This window comes from Ambystoma mexicanum, chromosome 1p, assembly GCF_040938575.1.
Source record: "Ambystoma mexicanum isolate Mex_15411 chromosome 1p, UKY_AmexF1_1, whole genome shotgun sequence".
Lineage (NCBI taxonomy): Eukaryota > Metazoa > Chordata > Amphibia > Caudata > Ambystomatidae > Ambystoma > Ambystoma mexicanum.
Window position 1 is genome coordinate 411,345,593 of NC_090921.1, and position 21,953 is coordinate 411,367,545.

A 21,953-nucleotide genomic window follows, 5' to 3' on the forward strand; every position below is an offset into this window, starting at 1 on the left:
GAGATGCAAAACGAGGCATGTTCCGCACTATAAACCACAATTAACAGAAGAGACGGCGGGAGTTGAAAGAATTGCAAACAGGCTAATAAGGGAGGACGCCAGTATGCCCGAGCAGGACATGGGTTAGCAACAGCTACCATTACAACATGTTCCAAAGAGAAATCAACACTCTTAAACATGCTAACATGCTGTATGCTGGCACCAAGCAATTCCAAAAAGCACCAACCAAACTAAGAAAATACAGGCAGTCCATTGTTATCCAGACACTTCTATTTTTTAATGAATATTCTTTGTTTCCATAACTAAGTTTTAATGTGTGCCTTTTTCTATTTTTATGTTACGTGAAACGCTTTGCTGAAGCCTGTGTACCCAACCAAGGCTTTATGGCACTAACACAGGAACCAACCAACAAGGCAAGTGGGAATGTATCAAAACAAGAATGCTTTTAGCTGTCTGTAGAAAACTAAATGGTCCAGTCTGGCGCCCAGTGCAAAAGACAGGACATTCCATGGAGTGGCTGCCTGGCTACACTGCCACCAGTTCACCTCAGACATTCCATGGGGTGGCTGCCTGGCTGCCCGAGACGAGAATACTCTCTGCCCCTTTACCAAGGATATTCAATGGGGGGGAACTGCTGAGCAGAGAATGCTCTGCCACCTGTTCACCTCAGACATTTCCAGGTGGCGGGGGGCTGCCTGAGCAGAGAATGTTCTGCCCCCATTCACTTCAAATAGTCTATGGGATGGCTGCCTGGCTGCCTGAGCAGAGAATATTCTGCCACCCATTCACCTCAGTCATTCCATGGGGAGGCTGCCTGGCTGCCCGGGAAGAGAATGCTCTGCCACCCATCCACCTCAGACATTTCCATGTGGCGGGGGGCTGCCTGAGCAGAGAATGTTCTGCCCCCCATTCACTTCAAATAGTCTATGGGATGGCTGCCTGGCTGCCTGAGCAGAGAATATTCTGCCACCCATTCACCTCAGACATTCCATGGGGAGGCTGCCTGGCTGCCTGAGCATAGAATGCTCAGCCACCAATACACCTCAAATACTTCATGGCGGGGGGGGCTGCCTGAGCAGAGAATGCTCTGCCACCCATTCACCTCAGACATTCCATGGGGTGGCTGCCCTGCTGCCCGAGCAGAGAAAACTCTGCCACCCCTTCACCTCGGATATTCCATGGGGGGAACGGCTGAGCAGAGAATGCTCTGCCACCTGTTCACCTCAGACATTCCATGGGGTGGCTGCCTGGCTGACCGGGAAGAGAATGCTCTGCCACCCATCCACTTCAGACATTTCCATGTGGCGGGGGGGCTGCCTGAGCAGGGAATGTTCTGCCCCCCCTTTCACTTCAGATAGTCTATGGGATGGCTGCCTGGCAGCCTGATCAGAGAATATTCTGCCACCCATTCACCTCAGACATTCCATGGGGTGGCTGCCTGGCTGCCCGAGACGAGAACACTCTCCGCCCCTTCACCTCGGTTAGTCCATGGGTGGGCTGCCTGAGCAGAGAATGCTCTGCCACCCTTTCACCTCAGACATTCCATGGGGTGGCTGCCTGGCTGCCCGAGCAGAGAATGCTCTGCCACCCATTCACCTCAGACATTCCATGGGGTGGCTGCCTGGCTGCCGAGACGAGAATACTCTCCACCCCTTCACCTCAGACATTCCATGGGGTGGCTGCCTGGCTGCCCGGGCAGGGAATGCGCTGCCACCCATCCACGTCAGACATTCCATGGGGGGGCTGTCTGAGCAGAAAATGCTCTGCCACCCTTTCACCTCAGACATTCTATGGGGTGGCTGCCCGAGCAGAGAATACTCTGCCACCCCTTCACCTCGGATATTCCATGGGGGGAGCTGCCTGAGCAGAGAATGTGCTGCCACCCATTCAGCTCAGACATTCCATGGGGTGGCTGCCTGGCTGCCCGGGAAGAGAATGCTCTGCCACCCATCCACCCCAGACATTCCATGGGGGGGGAACTGCTGAGCAGAGAATGTTCTGCCCCCCATTCACTTCAAATAGTCTATGGGATGGCTGCCTGGCTGCCTGAGCAGAGAATACTCTGCCACCCCTTCACCTCAGACATTCCATGGGGTGGCTGCCCGAGCAGAGAATGCTCTGCCATCCATTCACCTCAGACATTCCATGGGAAGGCTACCTGGCTGCCCGGGAAGAAAATGCTCTGCCACCCATCCACCTCAGACATTTCCATTTGGGGTGGGGCTGCCTGAGCAGAGAATGTTCTGCCCCCCATTCACTTCAAATAGTCTATGGGATGGCTGCCTGGCTGCCTGAACAGAGAATACTCTGCCACCCCTTCACCTCAGACATTCCATGGGGTGGCTGCCCGAGCAGAGAATGCTCTGCCATCCATTCACCTCAGACATTCCATGGGAAGGCTGCCTGGCTGCCTGAGCAGAGAATGCTCAGCCACCAGTACACCTCAAATACTTCATGGCGGGGGTGCTGCCTGAGCAGAGAATGCTCTGCCACCCATTCACCTCAGACATTCCATGGGGTGGCTGCCCGGCTGCCCGAGCAGAGAAAACTCTGCCACCCCTTCACCTCGGATATTCCATGGGGGGGAACTGCTGAGCAGAGAAAACTCTGCCACCTGTTCACCTCAGACATTCCATGGGGTGGCTGCCGGCTGCCCGAGACGAGAATACTCTCCACCCCTTCACCTCGGATAGTCCCTGGGTAGGCTGCCTGAGCAGCGAATGCTCTGCCACCTGTTCACCTCAGACATTCCATGGGGTGGCTGCCTGGCTGCCCGGGAAGAGAATGCTCTGCCACCCATCCATTTCCGTGTGGCCGGGGGCGGCCAGAGCAGAGAATGTTCTGCCCCCCATTCACTTCAAATAGTTTATGGGATGGCTGCCCGGCTGCCCGAGCAGAGAAAACTCTGCCACCCCTTCACCTCAGATATTCCATGGGGGGGAACTGCTGAGCAGAGAATGCTCTGCCACCTGTTCATCTCAGACATTCCATGGGGTGGCTGCCTGGCTGCCTGAGCAGAGAATACTCACCACCCCTTCACCTCGGATAGTCCCTAGGTGGGCTGCCTGAGCAGAGAATGCTCTGTCACCCTTTCACCTCAGACATTCTATGGGGTGGCTGCCCGGCTGCCCGGGCAGAGAATGCGCTGCCACCCATTCACCTCAGACATTCCATGGGGTGGCTGCACGGCTGCCCGAGCAGAGAATATTCTGCCACCCCTTCACATCAGATATTCCATGGTGGGGAGCTGCCTGAGCAGCGAATGCTCTGCCACCTGTTCACCTTAGACATTCCATCGGGTGGCTGCCTGGCTGCCCGGGAAGAGAATGCTCTGCCACCCATCCACTTCAGACATTTCCATGTGGCGGGGGGGCTGCCTGAGCAGGGAATGTTCTGCCCCCCTTTCACTTCAGATAGTCTATGGGATGGCTGCCTGGCTGCCTGAGCAGAGAATATTCTGCCACCCATTCACCTCAGACATTCCATGGGGAGGCTGCCTGGCTGCCTGAGCAGAGAATGCTCTGCCACCAATACACCTCAAATACTTCATGGCGGGGGGGCTGCCCGAGCAGAGAATGCTCTGCCACCCATCCACCTCAGACATTCCATGGGGTGGCTGCCTGGCTGCCCGAGCAGAGAAAACTCTGCCACCCCTTCACCTCGGATATTCCATGGGGGGGAACTGCTGAGCAGAGAATGCTCTGCCACCCATTCACCTCAGACATTCCATGGGGGCTACCTGAGCAGAGAATACTCTGCCACCCATTCATTTTAGACATTCCATGGTGGTGGGGGCTGCCTGAGCAGAGAATTCTCTGCCACCTGTTCACCTCAGACATTCCACTGTGGGTCTGATTCATGGAAGTGGTTTATAAAGCCGCAATCCCGTAGGAAAACGTTCCATGAATCAGGACCTATATGTGGGTAACATCAAAAAGTGTAGGACATGTGTATTTTTACTGTTTACAGATCAAGCATTGGCTGCAGAACTGCAAATAAAATCAGCAGCGTTCGGGAGTTCAGAATGTTGCGATTAACATAAAAGCAGACATTAGTCCTCGCTCAACCCTTCCCCTCGGCCAGCCAAGCCATGGGTTTAACTGCATCACATATGCTGCCAGTCTCCTTATTTTACTTCACCATGTACTCGGCTCGAGCAAAAACCTACGCGTGCCGTGTGGGCATGACGTATGGAGCTGTGTTCGACTATCACCCTCATCAGCGCCTCTTTTGTGTTTGCCATTCTTAATATGATTTAGGTGTTACTGTAGTGATGTCATCGAGCAATTAAAATACATAGAAAAAATATAAAGACAAGTAGCAGCCAACCAACATCGTTTTTGGCTTTGGGGTTAAATAGTAATGTCTCTTTATTTTGGCAACTTGATTGAAATGGTTTGGGTGTCCCTTTTCACATGTTACCTTTCTTGCACTACCTTTAAATGTGAAAAGCTCACCAATATACTGTATTGTCTATGTCACGATTATAGTTAAGGAGTATAGCGCATGTCGATCCCCAATTCTACTGTTTGCATATTAAGTTTTCACTTTAGAAGAACAAATAAAATCTTAAAAAGTCAAATAAAAACGGCATTGGATGACCAGAGTGCTCGAAACATGACGAATAACATAGAACGTGAACTATTTGCCCTCCCTTCGACTTTTCCCCTTGGCCATCCAAACCGCGAGATTAGCTGTATTCTGTGTTACCAGTGACACCAGCCTACTTGTTTTATCATTGTGCACAGGCAAAAAATCCTCAAATGGGCTGCATGGTTACTGTCTAGTGCCTCAGCTTCTCTCTAGGCATGTGGGAAGAAAAAAGAAATCAAGCATAGGTCACTCGGTGAGACATCGGGTCTCATATCGGGACAAAGGGCATATCCTGTATCAGCCGATATTACATTTCACGAGAACAGGCACTGTAGATTTCTGTACTGTGTTGGGATGTGGCGGCGCAAACATTGATGACGATCCAATTAGTTTGTTAGTTGTCATGAGACCTCTTGATTGGTTCTGAGGGAGTTCTTTTGGGTTGTTCGGCAGATGGGATGACATACAGTAGTTGGGCTTCTCGTATGCCTTGAATTTATCCTGTAGGGTGAGAATCTTCCTCCTAGGACCAATATTGCCAATGGCACAATTGCCAGAGCCATCACCGGGGACAAGATGGACTACTGCAACACTCGCATTGCTGGCACTTTGGAACACAACCTGAAAAGGTTACAAATCATCCAAAACAATGCCCTCCGAGCTGCCCTCAGACTTACCAAAAAAGCTGATGTCTCAGAAGCCAGAAAAGACACCCAATGGCTGCCAATCTGAGAGCGGATCAACTTCAAGATCCTCTCCATTGTTCACAAGTGCCTCTCCGAAACGGCAACTGCCTACCTTTCTCGGCGTGTGGAAAAATACACCCCTCTTGCCTAGTAAGATCCCCACACGGCCACTTGCTCAAAGTGCCCAGCTTCAATCGCCAATCTGCAGGAGGCTCAAGCTTCCCTGTCGTCGCCGCCAAGCTGTGGAGCAATCTCCCCTTGTCCTTGAGAATGGAACCCTCCTTTTGGTCCTTTAGGAGAAACTTGAAAACCTGGCTTTTTCGCCTAAGCTCCTCGGAGCCAAAACACTATATTACTGCTGAACGTTCCGAACATACGCTTCCTACTTCCCTGGTTACCTTTACCTGTACACCCACTCCCCTTTCCCTAATGTAACTAGCGCCTAGATACCTGAGGGTTCAGCACGCTGCTACAAATGTAAAAATAAATAAATAAATTAATATTGTCCCCCTGACTCCAATAGAAATCGGCTTAAGGGCATTGTTTGCTGAAGAAGGGCATGATCCCAAATGAGTCGAGAAATGGTGGAAGGTAAATCACTGAAGGTTTTGTTGGATTGTGGGGTACCAGTCTCTTGGGGTTTGATAGTTTTGCTCCTAGCCCGAAGCAAGGGTTTGTGTTCAAAGATCGTTAATGTTAAGAGATTCTTATCTCTCTTTTTTTAACTTCTTCCATCTATGGGGGTTGTTTGCTTGTGATATGAGTGTATATGCTCCAGGCTAATGAGGTATCTTGTGAAGGTATTCTGAGGTGGTCGTATTGCAGGCAGTTATTTGGGCTGGAGTTTCTTGTAGGCTGGTTGGTCGGCGTCTCAGCAGAGGTTTCCAGTCCTTTTAATACCCAAGGGGTGGAGCCTCTCTGCAGCTCAAGTTAAGCCCTCTTTACGTCCCTTTGCCCTGGTGTTGGAGGAAGTCAGTGGTGCTGCTTGCTAACAGCCTCCTTACAAGTATGGCGGGGCGGGAACATTTGGTGGTAACGTGGTGGTAATTCCATTACCACCTCATTATTAGTGCCTTCCTGCACCGCCATACTACCAGTTTGGTGGAGAGAGGGAGGACTTACCTCCAGCTAACAGCTGGAGGTAAATCCACCACCTTTCCGCCCAAAGAAATGCCAAAATCGGCAGAATTACTGCCAGTTGTAATTCCGCCAAAATCCCCATGGAGTCCTATGGACTCCAATTAATGGGGACAAACACTGCCTACCACCACTTGTAATCCGGTGGTAATTCCACCAGACCAAGTGGCAGTAACAGTAATCCTGTGTGATGGTATCGATGCCTATTTACCGCTGAGATACCACCACACTCCTAGCCTAAAGAGGCTGTAAGTGAGCAGACCTGTTTTGAAAAACAATCTTAGAGATGATAGAGAAGATGGATTAACTGTTGGTGGTGTTTCAACAGAGCAGACAAGCAGCGAGAAAACACCACAGTGGCACATATAGCACATCCACTGCAAATAACCAAGGCGCAAAACCCCTCAGTGCAGAGCTGCAGAGCTGCAGGGAGCAAACCTCAGAGCACAGCTAAAGAAGAGCAGATCTCACAGTGCAAATTGGCAGAAAACAAACCCGCAGTTAAAATGAGCAAGTAGCAAACCTCACAGTTCAGACCAGCAGGAGTCAATCTGCTAAAAGCATGCACAGTCCTTTGGAATACATTCTTAATGTCGTCTGCAAGGCACTATTTGTAGGCAGCATTTACATTTTATTTGGACACATTTGGGAACAAAGCTGATTTGGCCTAATTGTACTCTTTACTTTTGCACTACGTTTTGTAAAAGTTGAAAGCTGCATGTCGGAGACCAGACAGCAAGTTAGTGCTAAGATTGACAGACCCCTTCATAAAATCTACACTTGTTTTATAAAGTGAACCAGAGTGTGAATTAGCAAGGAGCAAACATCACAGTGTAGATGAGCAATAGGCTGTGCATCTCATCTCGGGAGGATAGCTCAGGGGCAACGTGCTTCGCAGCAAAACCTTACGGAGCACCACAGGTTCGATCCCCGGGTCCTCGCTAAGAAACCTCTGGGTATTAAGTGTGTTGTAAATAACCTATCATATCACATTGTTGCATCACTTCTCGCTATGCAAACGAGCAGGAGCGAAACCTCAGGCTGCAGATTTGCAGGTCCAGACCCTTGCGTTTGAAATGAGCTGAAACAAAACCTCATGGTGCAGACCATTAAAGAGAAAACATTACAGTGCAGCCTAACAAGTGCAACCTTCGCAGTGTAAATTAGCAGAAGCATTCATTCTCCTCCTCGACCTGTCTGCAGCCTTTGACACAGGCAACCGCTCAATCCTCCTTGACTTCCTCCATTCCCTAGGAATCTGTGAAACTGCTTTCAAATGGATCGCCTCATTTCTCAACAACAGGAAACAAATAACCCTCCTGCCCCCTTTTGTCTCGGCTGCGTGCCCAGTTAATACTGGAGTACCTCAAGGCGCATGTCTATCAGCTCTCCTATTCAACCTCTATATGTCCACCCTCCCTGGAATCATCTGCCTGCACAATATCCTGTTCTACAACTATGCCGACGACACCCAAATCATCCTTAAACTCCACAAAACAGTCTCCAACTCTGAGCCCGACTTCACAGCCTGCCTCCTAGTTATCGACCGTTGGATGACTGCAAACCACCTCCTCTTAAACCCCACTAAAACCGAAATCAAGGTGTGCGGCAACACTGAGCTTCTACCTCGTCCACTCCCTTGGCCCCCTTCCATGGGCCAACCGCCCACCCCCTCCGTCACTGTAAAAAACCTTGGCTGCACTATGGACTCTGGCCTAACCCTCTCCCGACAGATCAACAACGTATCCAAATCTTGTCACTACCATCTCAAAATTCTCAGGTGCATTTTTCCTTACCTCTCCTTCCCGAACAGACTTGCTGCTGTTATGTCTATTGTAATGTCGAGACTGGAAAATGCCAACTCCCTTTACCTAGGAGTCCCAGCATACCACCTTAATAAACTGCAAAGAGCGCAAAACGCTGCTGTTACAATGCTCCTAGCCCTGGGTCCAAGAGACCAAACCTCTCCAGCTCTCAAAACTCTACGCTGGCTCCCAGTTGGTCAAAGGGCCACTTCCCAGACCCTGTGCATCGCTCACCGTGCAGTGCACAAGACCGGCTCTCTGTACCTGCAAGATAAGTTAAAACCTTACCTTCCATTCCGCACCCTAAGATCAAGCTCAGCCCTCCTTTTAGTGATGCCAACCACTAACTCCGTCAGGATCGGAGGATCTTCTTTCTCAGCATTGGCCCCGCCTTTGTGGAACTCTCTTCCGACACACCCAAGACTATATGACATTCCACAAACTATTAAAAACATGGCTCTTTCCATAACACCAACAACAACAACCCAAAGATTTTTCTGAACGCCCAAAAACGGAATGACTATAAACACAATGGGATTCTATACCATGTCCTCAATGACATCTGATCCAACCCACAGGACCGATGAAGGGAATCAATAGAGGGAATGGATGGGGGAATGGATGGATGGAATGATGGAGCAAACAGATTTACGAAATGGATGGACGGAATGGATAGTGTGACGGATGGAAGAGATCGATGTATGCAAGGACGGATGGAATGAACGAACGGAATATATGGAAATGAACGAAAGGATGGATGAAGGGAATGGATGGATTGAATGATGGAGCTAAGGGATTGACAAAATGGATGGATGGTGCGGATGGATGGAAGGGATGGATGTATGGAATAGTGGATGGACTATGAATGACTAAAAACACAACAGGATTCTCTACCATGTTCGCAATTACATATGATCCAACCCACAGGACCGATGAAGAGAATCAATAGGGGGAATGGACGGATGGAATGATGGATCAAAGAGATTGACAAAATGGATGGATGGAATGGATGGTGTGACGGATGGAAGAGATTGATGTATGCAATCACGGATGGAATGAACAGACAGAATAGATGGAAAGGAAGGAAAGAATGGATGTAAGCAATGGATGGATTAAATGATGGAGCTAAGGGATTGACGAAATGGATGGATGGTGCGGACGGATGGATGTATGGAATAGCGGATGGACTTAATGGACGGAATAAATGGAAAGGAAAAATGACGGATAAACGCATGTAAAATGAATGGATGGTATGATGGATGGAAGGGATGGATATATGGAATGACGGATGGAATGAACAGACTGAATAGATGGAAAGGACGAAACTGATGGATGGAGGGAATGGATGGATGGAATGATGGAGCAAAGAGATTGATTAAATGATGGATGTGTGGACGGACAGAGGGATGGATGTAGGGAACGACAGATAGAATAAATGGACGGAATGGATGGAAACAAAGGAATGACAGATGGACGCATGTGAAATGAATAGATTGAATGTATGGCACAGATGCATGTGGAATGAATGGAAGGTTGGAAGATGAGGATATGAAATGGATAGAATGGATAAAATAGAGAGAATTGATTAAATTAATAGAATGAATAGATAGTGTGGATGCAAGTGGAATGATGGGAAGGCATGCATAGTGAACTGATGAATGCAATACATGAATGGATAAAATGTGTATAATGAACTTACAGACAGAATGGATGGCGTAGATGGGATGGGATGGATACAGATGGATGCGCCTGGAATGATTGGAAGGTGTGCATAGCGAATTGATGAATGAAAGGGATGTAATGGAAGGAATAGGTGTATACAGAATTTACAAATAGAATGGATGAAATGGATGGTGTTGAAGGAATGGGATGGTTTGATGTGGAAGGAATGGATGGATGAAACTGATGGATGAAACGGATGGATGGATAGAACGGATGGATGGATGCAATGGATGAATGGAACCGATGGATGGATGGGATGGATGGATGGATGGAACGGATGGAACGGATGGATAGATGGAACAGATGGATGGATGGAACGGATGGTTGGACGGACGGACGGACAGATGGACGGACGGACGGACGGACGGACGGACGGATGGATGGATGGATGGGACGGATGGATGGCTGGAACAGATGGATGGGACGGATGGAATGGATGGATGAACGGGACAGATGGATGGAAGGAACCAATGACGGAATGGATGGATGAAGCGGATGGATAGATCGATCGATGAAACGGCTGGATGAATGGAACTGGTAGATGGAATGGATCGAACAAACAGATGGATGGATGGATGGATGGATGGATGGATGGATGGATGGATGAAATGGATGGAACGAGGAAACGGATGGATGGATGAAACGGGTGGATGGATGGAACAGAGAGGTGAACGGGAGCTGCGACGCACACTCGGCCCAGCAGTGATTTTTCACGGGGCCAATCAGGAGAGGTGTTGGTAGATGGGTGGATGGAATGGTTGGATGGATGAAATGGATGGATGGATGAAACGGATAGATGGATGGATGGAAGGAAGGAAACAATGAACAGAACGGATGGATGAATTGAATGGATGGATGGAACAGATGGATGGAACAAACGAACGGATGGATGGATCGAACAAATGGATGGATGGATTGATGGATGGAAAGATAGAATGGATGGATGGATGGAAGGATAGAATGGACAGATGGATGGATGGATCAGATGGATGGATGGATGGATGGATGGACGGACGGACGGACGGACGGACGGACGGACGGATGGACGGACGGGCTAATAAATGGAACAGATGGATGTTAACATGTAAATGGTAGCATGCCCCTTTGTAACACTGTGTACCCTGCTTTCTAGTTACCCATGCTTTTGCTATATATCCCACCCCCCTCCTGTTGCTGTAAGCACAGCCCCCTGGGTCTATGTGTCTGTGTGTCGCTGTGTTCCCTGCCACCCTGCTCACGTGTCTGGTCTCAGGCGCTTTAAAGATAACCATCATATCACATCACTAGGCTTACTCTCTACTATACACCATCATACAACTAGAACACAGCTATACCCCTGATTAATTCGGCCTAGCCATTCACATCTGAATACGACCCCACGAACACCTCATCACCCTAATAAAACACAGCTAGCCGAGAACATTCCGGCCTAGTTGCTCACATATGCGTCCTCCAGGCTTAACGCAGCCAAAGCCCAGTCTGGGTGTCCACCCACCAGACTGCACACATCCAACTGATATCCTCAGCACCACACCTATCGCTAGGAAGCACCTACCCTCTGGCATTTACATCAGCTGCACACACATCTGCTGCACCCACACACCCTATGACACTACCTCTCTCTACTGACCAGAACTACGGTCCCCGAGGGAGTTCAACCTACCAGCTTTTTGAGGTCATACCAATGATATATAGAGCGCTATATAAATGCCATGTAACATAACATAACAGAGGCAAGGATCAATCCTCACAGTTCAAGTGAACAGTGAGCAATGCAGCACAAATGATCAGGAACAACATCTCACAGTGTAAATTAGCAAGAAGAACAATCAGTGTTAGATCAGCAAGGATCAAACATCACAGTGCATGTTAGCTACATCCCATGCAACCTTTGTTTTAAAATGTATACGTGGGTCAAAGACCATGACACTGGAACCTAGATGTGGAAGAAATACATATCATACGTTGACGAGGAAAGCCAACACGACTATGTGGAGCGACTAATCAATTCGGGAAGGGGGTTTTCTGAGGAGTCAGGGTTGTAGGAAGGCACCCTAAAACATACAGCTGTTTGGCCATGGTGCGGGCATGGGCCATGTGGAACCTGAGCTCATTGGAAAGGTTGCAGGAACAACAAAGAATTTGGCCTGGAGAAAGAATGAAAGAGCAGCAGCAAAATAACTTTTGTTTTGGAGAAGTTGAGTTCCAGTTCTCAATGGTGAGAAACTATTCGGCTGTGTGGAAAATTAATTCCGTGGGGCATAGCTGTTCAAAAAGATCTTGGTGTCACCAGTGCAGGAGTGAAAAGAAAGGTTCACATCTGTGAAAATAAGCACACAATGTAAACATATCTTAAGAAGGAATGTTGAGAGGAGGAGCCATGAGGGACCCCACATGAGACAGGGCTCGAAGAGGGCAGTACAGGGCAGAGGTTGACCAATTGGAAGCCAGACAATTGGGCCAGAGGGATTTGAAAAAAAGTAAAGTGCAAGCTGCATTCAGTTCCCATAACCACGTCATTGGCTACCAGTCAAAAAAGGAATCTTCTTCAAAACACTCTGCATAACATGCAGAGCAATCCACGGCCAAAGAGCAGAATTCATACAAGGAAGAATCTCCCTCTACAAACCAACACGAACACTAAGGTTTGGCAATGACATTCGTCTGGAACCGAAACAGTATTCAAAGCACACATTCGGGGAATCAGCCTTCTCCTGCATAGTGGTGAGATGATGGAACTTGCTCGCAAAGGAAATACGAACAACAGAAGATCATCTCAAATCCAGGAAACTGTTAAAAACATGGCTCCTTAACTCACCAAGCTACAGAGGGAACAGGAACAAAGGAAATGCACCAACTCAAGACAAAGAAACTCTGAAACTGGATCACAGAGAGAAAAAAACACCCAACCCAAACACAATAGAATAATATTAACCGAACAGATCAACCCAACCCACAGAAATAAACTCAAATCATCACTGACTAACCCTACTAAAAAACTCTCTAACACTCTGCATTCCCCAGCTCCAACACTGAAAACGCCAGACACACACCTAGCCACAAAACAAACACTGCAAACCACAAGCACTCTACTGACTCTCTGCAACACCCAAAATGCACATAAACCTCCCATATACAGCACACATCAAACACCACACAGCGTCGAGCTATTAAAAATAAACCAGCACATAGAGACCGTTTCTTCTGAAATTAAGCTACCAACAGCACATCATAGCTCTCTTGCGCTTTTTCCCACTCATTCCCACTAACTAACCCATGACAACCCACTTCCTTTTCAGATCCACGTGGGCACCTCGAGACCATAACAATGGCAGCGTTGCACGGTACAAATCACAATAACGCAATTTAACATATGGCTAAACTGTTACATACAGTGGTAAATGCTGTGACATGGTCCCCTGTCTGGCTCTGGACACCAAGGGGTGACAAACGGGACTGGCTGTTTCCCTGGACAATGGGCCAATGTGGTATGGGGACGAACCCCTGGGAAATCTCCCTTGGTTTGCATTGCTTGAAAGAGAACCATCACAGGAACCCCTTCTATGGACTCCCCAAATGAGAGAGCCTGATGCGCTCCTTAGACAGAGCTAAAGCCCTAGAGACGAAAAACAAAAGCTTGACTTTAACCAGAGTCAATTTCATACACACAATAGTAGTTGTGTTTCTCATGATACTGTCACAATCCAACCAGTGGTATCAGATAAGAGATTGCAAAGACCCAGCAAGATGTCAAGTGAGCTGCAGAGATCCCCTTATGATACGATGTTGCAACTTTGTACATTTCAGACCACATAATTAACCACATGTGATACAAGGTAGCCAATTAATTGGCTCGTGGCAGAGCATTCCCTCGCCAAAGATACAATGTTGCAAATCCACAGTGAGACCCCTTTCTCTGTACATTCAGAGAATTCTAAAAGCATACCAAGAAGTTTTCCAGCGTATCATTAACACGCTGAGAATAAAGGCGCCTGGGGACCTGCACATGGAGCACTAGAGAGTGAAAGGAAGGGGGGAGTGGAATTCAAGGTAGTAGACAGGCTTGTTAAAAGTTTGAAGCCTGGTCAAGTGTTACCCAAGTCAGCGCTGAGCTCAGCAATAAATCACTAATTTGATCCGTTTGTGTTAAAAAATATATATATATTTTTTAACAGATCAAAAGATGTCATTCGACTAATAGTTTCAACATGTCCTGGTTGACACGTGTTTCGCCATTGAGCCTTTCTCAAAACCGGACATAACATATATCAATCGATTCAGCTTCTAAGCATAGTTAATTAGGTTCGAATTCTTTTCCGAACATATCCAATAATGGGTTAATCCCTAGCCATTCTGTTATTGGAGAAATCCCCCTCCTGCTTATGTTTCTGGCATTCCAAAATCATTAAAAGTTTGGTTCATCCCCCTAAGCCCAAAGTGACACCAGGTGCGCCCAGGAGCAGCAATCAATCCCAACCATGCTCCAATTACAAGACAGACATGAAGAAACTCACCAAGAGCCCAACCCAGGGGAAGAGGAGACTACTTTAAAACTCACAGACCTCAGTCATTCAAGGTGAGCTGTGGGAGCAGAAGGCTGGAGGTTGAAGGCTGTTGATGAAGACAGAAGGTTGGAAGGATCATGAGCTAGCGAGACAGAGGAGGTAGGAGAGGCAGAGGAGTAAAGGGTGGAAAGAATTTGGTGAGGAAGAAGGAAAAGGTAACAAGAGGGGGTGGTAGAGGAGTTGTGGTTGTAACAGCAGGTGTTGGAGACAGGAGGTTGGAATAGTGTTGAGGTGGTGACAGCAGATGGCAGACAGCTTTAAGAAGGAGGTAAACCCAGGAGTTGGCAGTGGATCTGAAGTGGTAACATCAGGTGATTAAAATAGTATTGTGGAAGAGGCGGTAACCCCTGGAGGTGGGGTGAGGTTGAAGTGGAGGTAGCAAGCGTAGGAAGGAGGTGGTAACATCAGAAGGTAGTAGTTTGAAGGTGGTAACATTAAGATGGAAGAAAGAGATGGTAGCATCAGAAGAAGTTGGGAGTCTGAAGGTTGTAACATTAAGAGACAGCAAGAAGATGGTGAAAAGGTTGTGGTGGTCAAGGAGGGTCCCCTTTATTATGAGAGATTCATGTTGCCCATACCATATTGATGATGTGGGTCGGCAGCACACTGGGATGGTGTTCATATGAATCGAATGGAGTTCATTATATGTTACTTCTAGTGCTTCAATTATTTAGAATGTACACATATTAGATCTTCACGCACGTAGAAAGATACAATTCTAAAACTGCAAATGCAACACAAACACAAATCCACTCAATGGGGTGCTTTTCTCCACGGTTAGTTGTTACACATGCCTCCTAAGTAGCAGGGACATTCTTGACGGAAAAGAGAATGAGTTACCTAGTAACAAGGTTGTATGAACAGGGCAAGGTTTATGATCCTTGCAAGGAAACAGATGTTATCTTGCCCTTTGTATTAAAATCTTTAGATGGAGTTAGTCATTTGTTTGGTGGTAATAGAAATCGAAATAGGGAGCTCATTTAAAGATACCCACCACAACGGGTCAAATCAGGGAACTAAATTCAAGTTTTTTCCCTTTCAAAACTCACTTTTGAATGTCACATTTTGAAATTTTAATTTTTGTTTGTCAGATTGTTGAATGTTTTTTGTGATGAATCAGGAAGATAAATGTTTTTTCTTTTGATTATGATATGTTCACTATGGAATACATTACAGACATCTATGTTGAGCACTGAGTATGTATTAAAAAGCACATGTTATTTCAAATGTTTTCTCTCTCCAACGAGCTCAGTTATTCTAGACGTCTATAAACAATTCTGCTAGATGATTGATGCAACCTTAAGGTCACCTGTAAAGCAATAATTGAGTGATCACCCCGAATCCCCTTTTTTTCCAGCTGAGAAAATAGGGTGCGATATATTTTTATGTATATATATCTGAGGCCAGGGTTCACCATTTAAGTGTTTTTCCATGTCATCAGAGGTTGATTGTGGCTGCATAAAATAGAAGGTAAGGCGCCAGGCGTCTGTGGAACGAAGATCGCAATCTGTAGTTCAAAGAAAATCCTGTTTATGCAGACTTTCCTTTAGTTACCAAAATACATCAGCAGGACCGTGTGCAATCAGACTTAAAGTTAAAAGCCTTAGGCCAGTTATTGCTAGCAATGAATTATGTTTTCAATACTAGCGTTTAACCATGCACCGCGTCCTGACCTATTACAGACAAATCCCAAGTACAGGTGGGTTTTGAATATGATCTGAAGATAATAATGAAGATACGCCTGGCCAATGAAAACGGAAGAATTTGGAAATGATGGGATTTCTTTGAAGAGGTTTTGTCTAATCATATTTGGGGGTGGATGGTAATAAAAATATGTGGGAGTATTTTAAATATTTGCAAAAGGTACTTACTCTGCCAACTGAGGTTGTATTGTTGTGGCTTGGGTTAGTTTAGTCCTGCAACACCATCTTACCACCCTAGAGCTTTTGTATAATAAACTTGCTTTATGTACACCCATGTACTCGCTTCTTAAGTGGTGGGCCTGTTTTTGGTTAAGGTGATTAAAGGCTCATCCCCACAATAACATGGGCTTAAACTGGTGGTAAAATGGTGAAAGTATACAGCATTTACAATAGACAAAAGGAGGAGGAGAGCAGTTCCACAGTTAGACAGAACAGGAAGGATGCAATGGGACAGGCTGGCCAGAGGCAGGACCAGAACGTGGGAGGAAGAACGAGAGTGGGCCACAGCGGATATCATAAGATCAAAGAGGAACAGCCTAGGGGGATATCCCTCCACCTCTCTCTGCCAGTTACTCTAAAAATAAATTACCCCATATAAAAGTTTGAACTTAAACATATGGCCTTGCAATGAATCTTGGCCTCAGGCAACCCTGTGACAACAACTTTGAATTACTTGAGCACATTTCCTCAGCACTCTGCTAAGAACTGTGCCCTTAAATAAAAGTTCAGCCACATATATGATCATTTTTCCAGATACTTGATATGCATGGAAATTAAATACCCCGGTCCCCAAGCCATCCCTCCCCAATGACGTATAGGTAGACAGAAACGTTGCTTAAAGGGTTGTGTACTTTATTCAGATATGGGGACACCCTGTTCTTTGCAATCTTGAATCCCACCCTTGCTGTTTCAGCTCTTATCCTCCCTGCGTCTTTATATTGACTGTTTGCATCTTGTGAATAAGTGCAGCTGCAAAGTGCATGAGCCTGAGTGGAATGTTGTATTTCCTGGGTGAGTGTTTTTTGAGAACCAGTTGGTGATTGGGAGCTTGATGAGCTGGTGTGTCCATTGTTTGTCTATCCTTCCTATGAGTAACGTACAATTACACAACTTAGAAGTAGAACCTGAGGCCCCTAGGTTTATTGCCCACAACCAAATGTCTACATACCGCCATTAAATTGGGTAGCAATTACAGCTATTATTACAGCACTTAGAATGTGAGGAAGCCAGAAAGAGCGCTATATAAAAATCTAATATTTTTTATTAACCTACAGTAGATAGCTAAAACATCAAGCAGATTAAGCTGAGGGATACACATGCATAGCATTGTATTATCAGCAGTCTGTTACATACCATCAATATTTATCATTCATGATCATGCATTTTGATGGAAATCCAAGATGTGAAAATGTAATATGATGAACTTTTCTATTTTCCTACAGAATACTCTGAGGACAGCGTTGACAATGAGACTGATACACCCGATTACACCCTTTGCCTGCCACGATCGATACCAGGGTATGAAGTCATACGGGGGAACAGGTCTTTCCTCTCAATCAGTGATTCTACCAGAGGCCACCTGAACAGCTCAGTCACTGTCGCCTTGGTTCCTGCCTTGTACACCTTGGTATTCCTGATTGGCTTACCCTCCAATGGCCTGGCATTTTGGATCCTAGCCTCCGAGATAAAGAAAATGACCTCCACTATCTTCTTGTTGAACTTGGCAGTGGCCGACCTTCTGCTGATTGCTGTGCTCCCATTCAAAATTTCCTACTACCTTCTCGGCAACCATTGGCTATTTGGAGAAACTATGTGCCGCATAGTAACAGCCCTATTTTATGGGAATATGTACTGCTCCGTCCTGCTGCTCATGAGTATCAGTATCGACAGGTACATTGCTGTTGTCCACCCATTCTTTTCCAGATCCTTCCGTAGCAAGACCTTTGCCATTTGCTTGTGCATGTCTATTTGGATCATTGCCGTGGCCTCCACTTTACCGTTGACTGTGTTTCAACAGTCATATGATCTGGACCGTTCTGACCTTACCCTGTGCCATGATGTTTTGCCCAGGCACGAACTCTCTGAGTATTTCTTTTACCATTTTGTCTGTCTGATCACCTTGGGCTTCCTGGTACCACTGCTTGTCATACTTTTCTGCTACATTTCGGTAATCAGGGTGCTGAACAGTAATGGAGAAAAGTATTCCTATGCCATCAAACTCACCATCCTGAGCCTGGTAATTACTGTAGTCTTCCTCACACCGAGTAACGTGGTGCTCCTCATTCACTACACAGAACGCTGCCTGAGTCACTTTGGGGACTTGTACGTCATCTATATGATCTGCCTGGCGTTGAGTACCTTCAACAACTGTATCGACCCGTTTGTCTACTACTATGTATCGGAGGAATTCCGTCAAAAGGTGAGACAGAAAATCCTGAGACGCGGCAAGATGACGGTTATATCGACCCAGACCACGAAGGAAGCCCTTCCCATCAGTAGCAGCACCACCCAGTCGGTCGTGTGAGATTCGTCCTGGGCAACATGCAGGGATGGACAGATACTACTTACAGTACTAAAGATGTTGGCCCTAAAAGAATGAAGTACATTGAAAGGGAGAAATTAATAAAAACTACAAAAGAGAGTAGAATGGAAACAATAGTGTTAATTATCTCCAAGGATGATTTTATGAGCATGACTGACTATTTTTAATCGTGTTTAGGCAGAGTCTATACACGTAGCCCCCTGGGGTATGGCTGCCCAGGGTAGCATTTGGATCCCTCCCCTCTTCACAGACCAGTCAGCACTTCATCCGTTCATGTTAATTGTATCTCTCATACCTAGGCAGAGGGAAGACTGCTGAACTCCTTGGGCATGGTTACGCTAAAGAGTGCCAAAATAAAGAGAAGGCAAATGTGGATTCAAGTTATCTTCATCTTTCTAAATTGGATTGGCGTAAGGTGTGGCTTGTGCCCTCAAATGCAACAGCCAAACATTGAGAATGTAAAGGTCGCACCATCGCTGGACTTGGATGCAGAACAGCTCGAGAGAATCAGAAAGCGAACAACTTAAGCTTCCTAGCCGGAGGGGCGCACGAGGCGGCAGAAATCATTATAAATGTCACCAGAAGAGTGCGATGGCATTATCGGACCGTGACACATGTGCCGTGTTAATATGAACTCTGTAATTTGCAATAATGATGCTTTGGTAATGAAATAAGAAGTTTATTATGGTTTCACAAGCAGTTATTTTCCAATCTATCTCTAGATCTATCTATCCAATCTACCCATGTAGATATTTATCATGCTATATCTTTCTCTAGGACTAGAGAGAGTGTGCAGGGTAAGGATACCTTGCAGGCTACGTGTGATATAAATAGCACGTGTCCTTAGAAAACAGCCATTGTAAACCTTGATTAAGTTTTCACAAACCACTCAGCCGACTTCTTCACAAAATGCTTGGAAACTAACAATAAACTACTTTGCACTGGGACATATCTTCACTCTGCAGTGTTTGATGCCAAGTGGTGTTTAGGGGTGACCATGCTGCTGGAGCTTGATTGGTTATGGGGGCATATTAGGTATGGTCACATTACCCACATTCCTGTGTTTTCTCACAGGTTGCAGGACTTCCATAAGGAAAACGCCTTCCATTTAGTAGCAGACAAACAGCTCTTATTTGCAGGCAGCGGTTTAGCCTCAGTCCAAATTGGGCTCCCCTGGGGTCTCTATGCCATTCACTATGCTGGCTAGAGCTGGTGGGAGTTTCAGTCCAAAACTAAATCTGGGGCATGCATGCTTCATATATGTTGCTGGAGCGTGGACCGATCTGCTGATCACTTTGCACCTGGCTCATTTCTGCTAGAGTTTAAGGCAGGAGGCAAACACACTTCTACTTACTGGCGGCCATAAGCAGCACTTCACTAACTCTGGGGGCCACTGAATTAATTGTAATGTGTACTTATATATGTTTGGGCATTATCTTGTTTATCTTGTAACATTTATTTGTTTTCAATTTCTACTGATTTTCTAACTTTAAAATGAAGGACTATTTCATAGCACTAATACCTGCAAGCTTAAACGACACAGAATGCACATATGTATTACGATAAAATAATAAAAATAGAGTCTCTTTGCATAAGATATTGAAACACTTGTGGCCTCCGTTTCCGTGATTTTATTCAACTTTAGTCTTACAAGCAATACAAAACTAAACATTTCATACATTACATTCCAGTAAAACCGTCCAATAAAATGTATGCATTTTAAAATCATGCAGTAATCGAACACTCCAAAAGATATAACAATACAAGTCACAATGAAAACCCTATTCGCATAAAGAGCTAGATCCTTTTTTTCTTTTTCTTACATAAAAATCCTCCACTGAGTCGTATTATTTTAAATTAATAGTAGGTCAAATTAGGGTCAATGTGTTCCAGTGCTCAAGACATCCAAGTAGGCCAGAGCTAATAGTATATATTCCTTTCTATGATGACAGCCCTGTAGAGAAAATTAGCAACAGCAAATATTACATTGGAGTTATTTGTGGACGTGCTCAATGTTCCAATTTCCCTGCATCAAGTATAGCTCAAATTCCATGTGCATTCAACGTTGATTTCAAATTAATTTTTTTATATTTATTTTTTATTTTTTTATTTTTTTATAACCAGTATATAATCACCGAAGTGATTTTTACAAGAAGATGAACAGGACAGAAGGTTGTGAATAACGAAAAAAAGAAGAAGGTAACATAACATTTCAAAAGTAAAAGCGAAGGTAAAAGCAGAAATAGCAGTAAAAGTGATGATAGAAGGTAAAACTGATAAACTCATAAACAATGAAGGCCAGGGTGGAACACAGATGGTAAAAGTAAGGACGAGGTCAAAAGAACAGAGGAGGATCACTCCCCACAAACTGTTTGTGTTAACCCATTCTGGGAAGGCTGCAGAGCTGCTTGTACAAAGATCTGATCTAAAATTTTTGTGGCTGCTACCTTCGCTTTTACTTTTGAAATTTTACGTTACCTTCTTCTTTTTTTCGTTATTCACAACCTTCTGTCCTGTTCATCTTCTTTTAAAAATCACTTCGGTGATTATATACTCGTAATAAAAAAAAAAAATTAAAAAGAAAATTCAAATTAATATCAACATAATCCCTACATTGGGAGCAAATGAATGAAAAGTTCAGCTCAGATCCAGGGGACATTTTGCACAGTATTTGCTAGAGAATGAATTCCTAATCTCAATCTTATATACAAAGAAGGTGCATAAAATGGCTCAATTAAACCCAGAAAATATACCCTAACTACTATGTGTAAGGTATGAATGTGCCAGCACACCAGCTTGGTATCCTTCATCGGTTCCTTCGACTGCTTTCTGCCAATGCCCATCTTTGACCGTCCTCATTGCTTACATGTGTATTTTATGAGGGGTTCCCCATTAATCTAGCACAATTCAAGTTTTGGTACCTTTTATTGGACTAACTGAAATAGCTATGCTGAGATGGTAGTTCAATTCGCTTTAAAAGTCCCAGAGACCCCTTCATCGGATGGTAGTCACACGATAAACGAGCAAGAAAGGAAATCACACACAGAGCTTGGCATTGCTTTTACATAGATCGAAAACAAAAGACAACATATTGGCCCTCATTACGACTCCGGGGTTAACCAATGGCGCTAATAGCGCCATGGTTAACGCCGGTAACTTACCGATTCCTCCAATGGTAAAAGGGGAATTACCACCCCATT

The 21,953-nt window shown here is 45.6% G+C and overlaps 1 protein-coding gene across 2 annotated transcripts in view; it reads left to right on the forward strand.

Moving 5' to 3' along the window:
- Positions 1–19,706, forward strand: part of F2RL3 (F2R like thrombin or trypsin receptor 3) — a 62,592-nt gene extending 42,886 nt beyond the window's left edge. For both annotated transcript variants that reach the window (XM_069649208.1, XM_069649209.1), the window contains exon 2: positions 17,654–19,706. In XM_069649208.1, the coding sequence (XP_069505309.1) occupies positions 17,654–18,735 (1,082 nt within the window). In that variant the 3' untranslated portion in view covers positions 18,736–19,706. The remainder of the gene's footprint in view (positions 1–17,653) is intronic.
- The last annotated feature ends 2,247 nt before the right edge of the window (positions 19,707–21,953 follow it).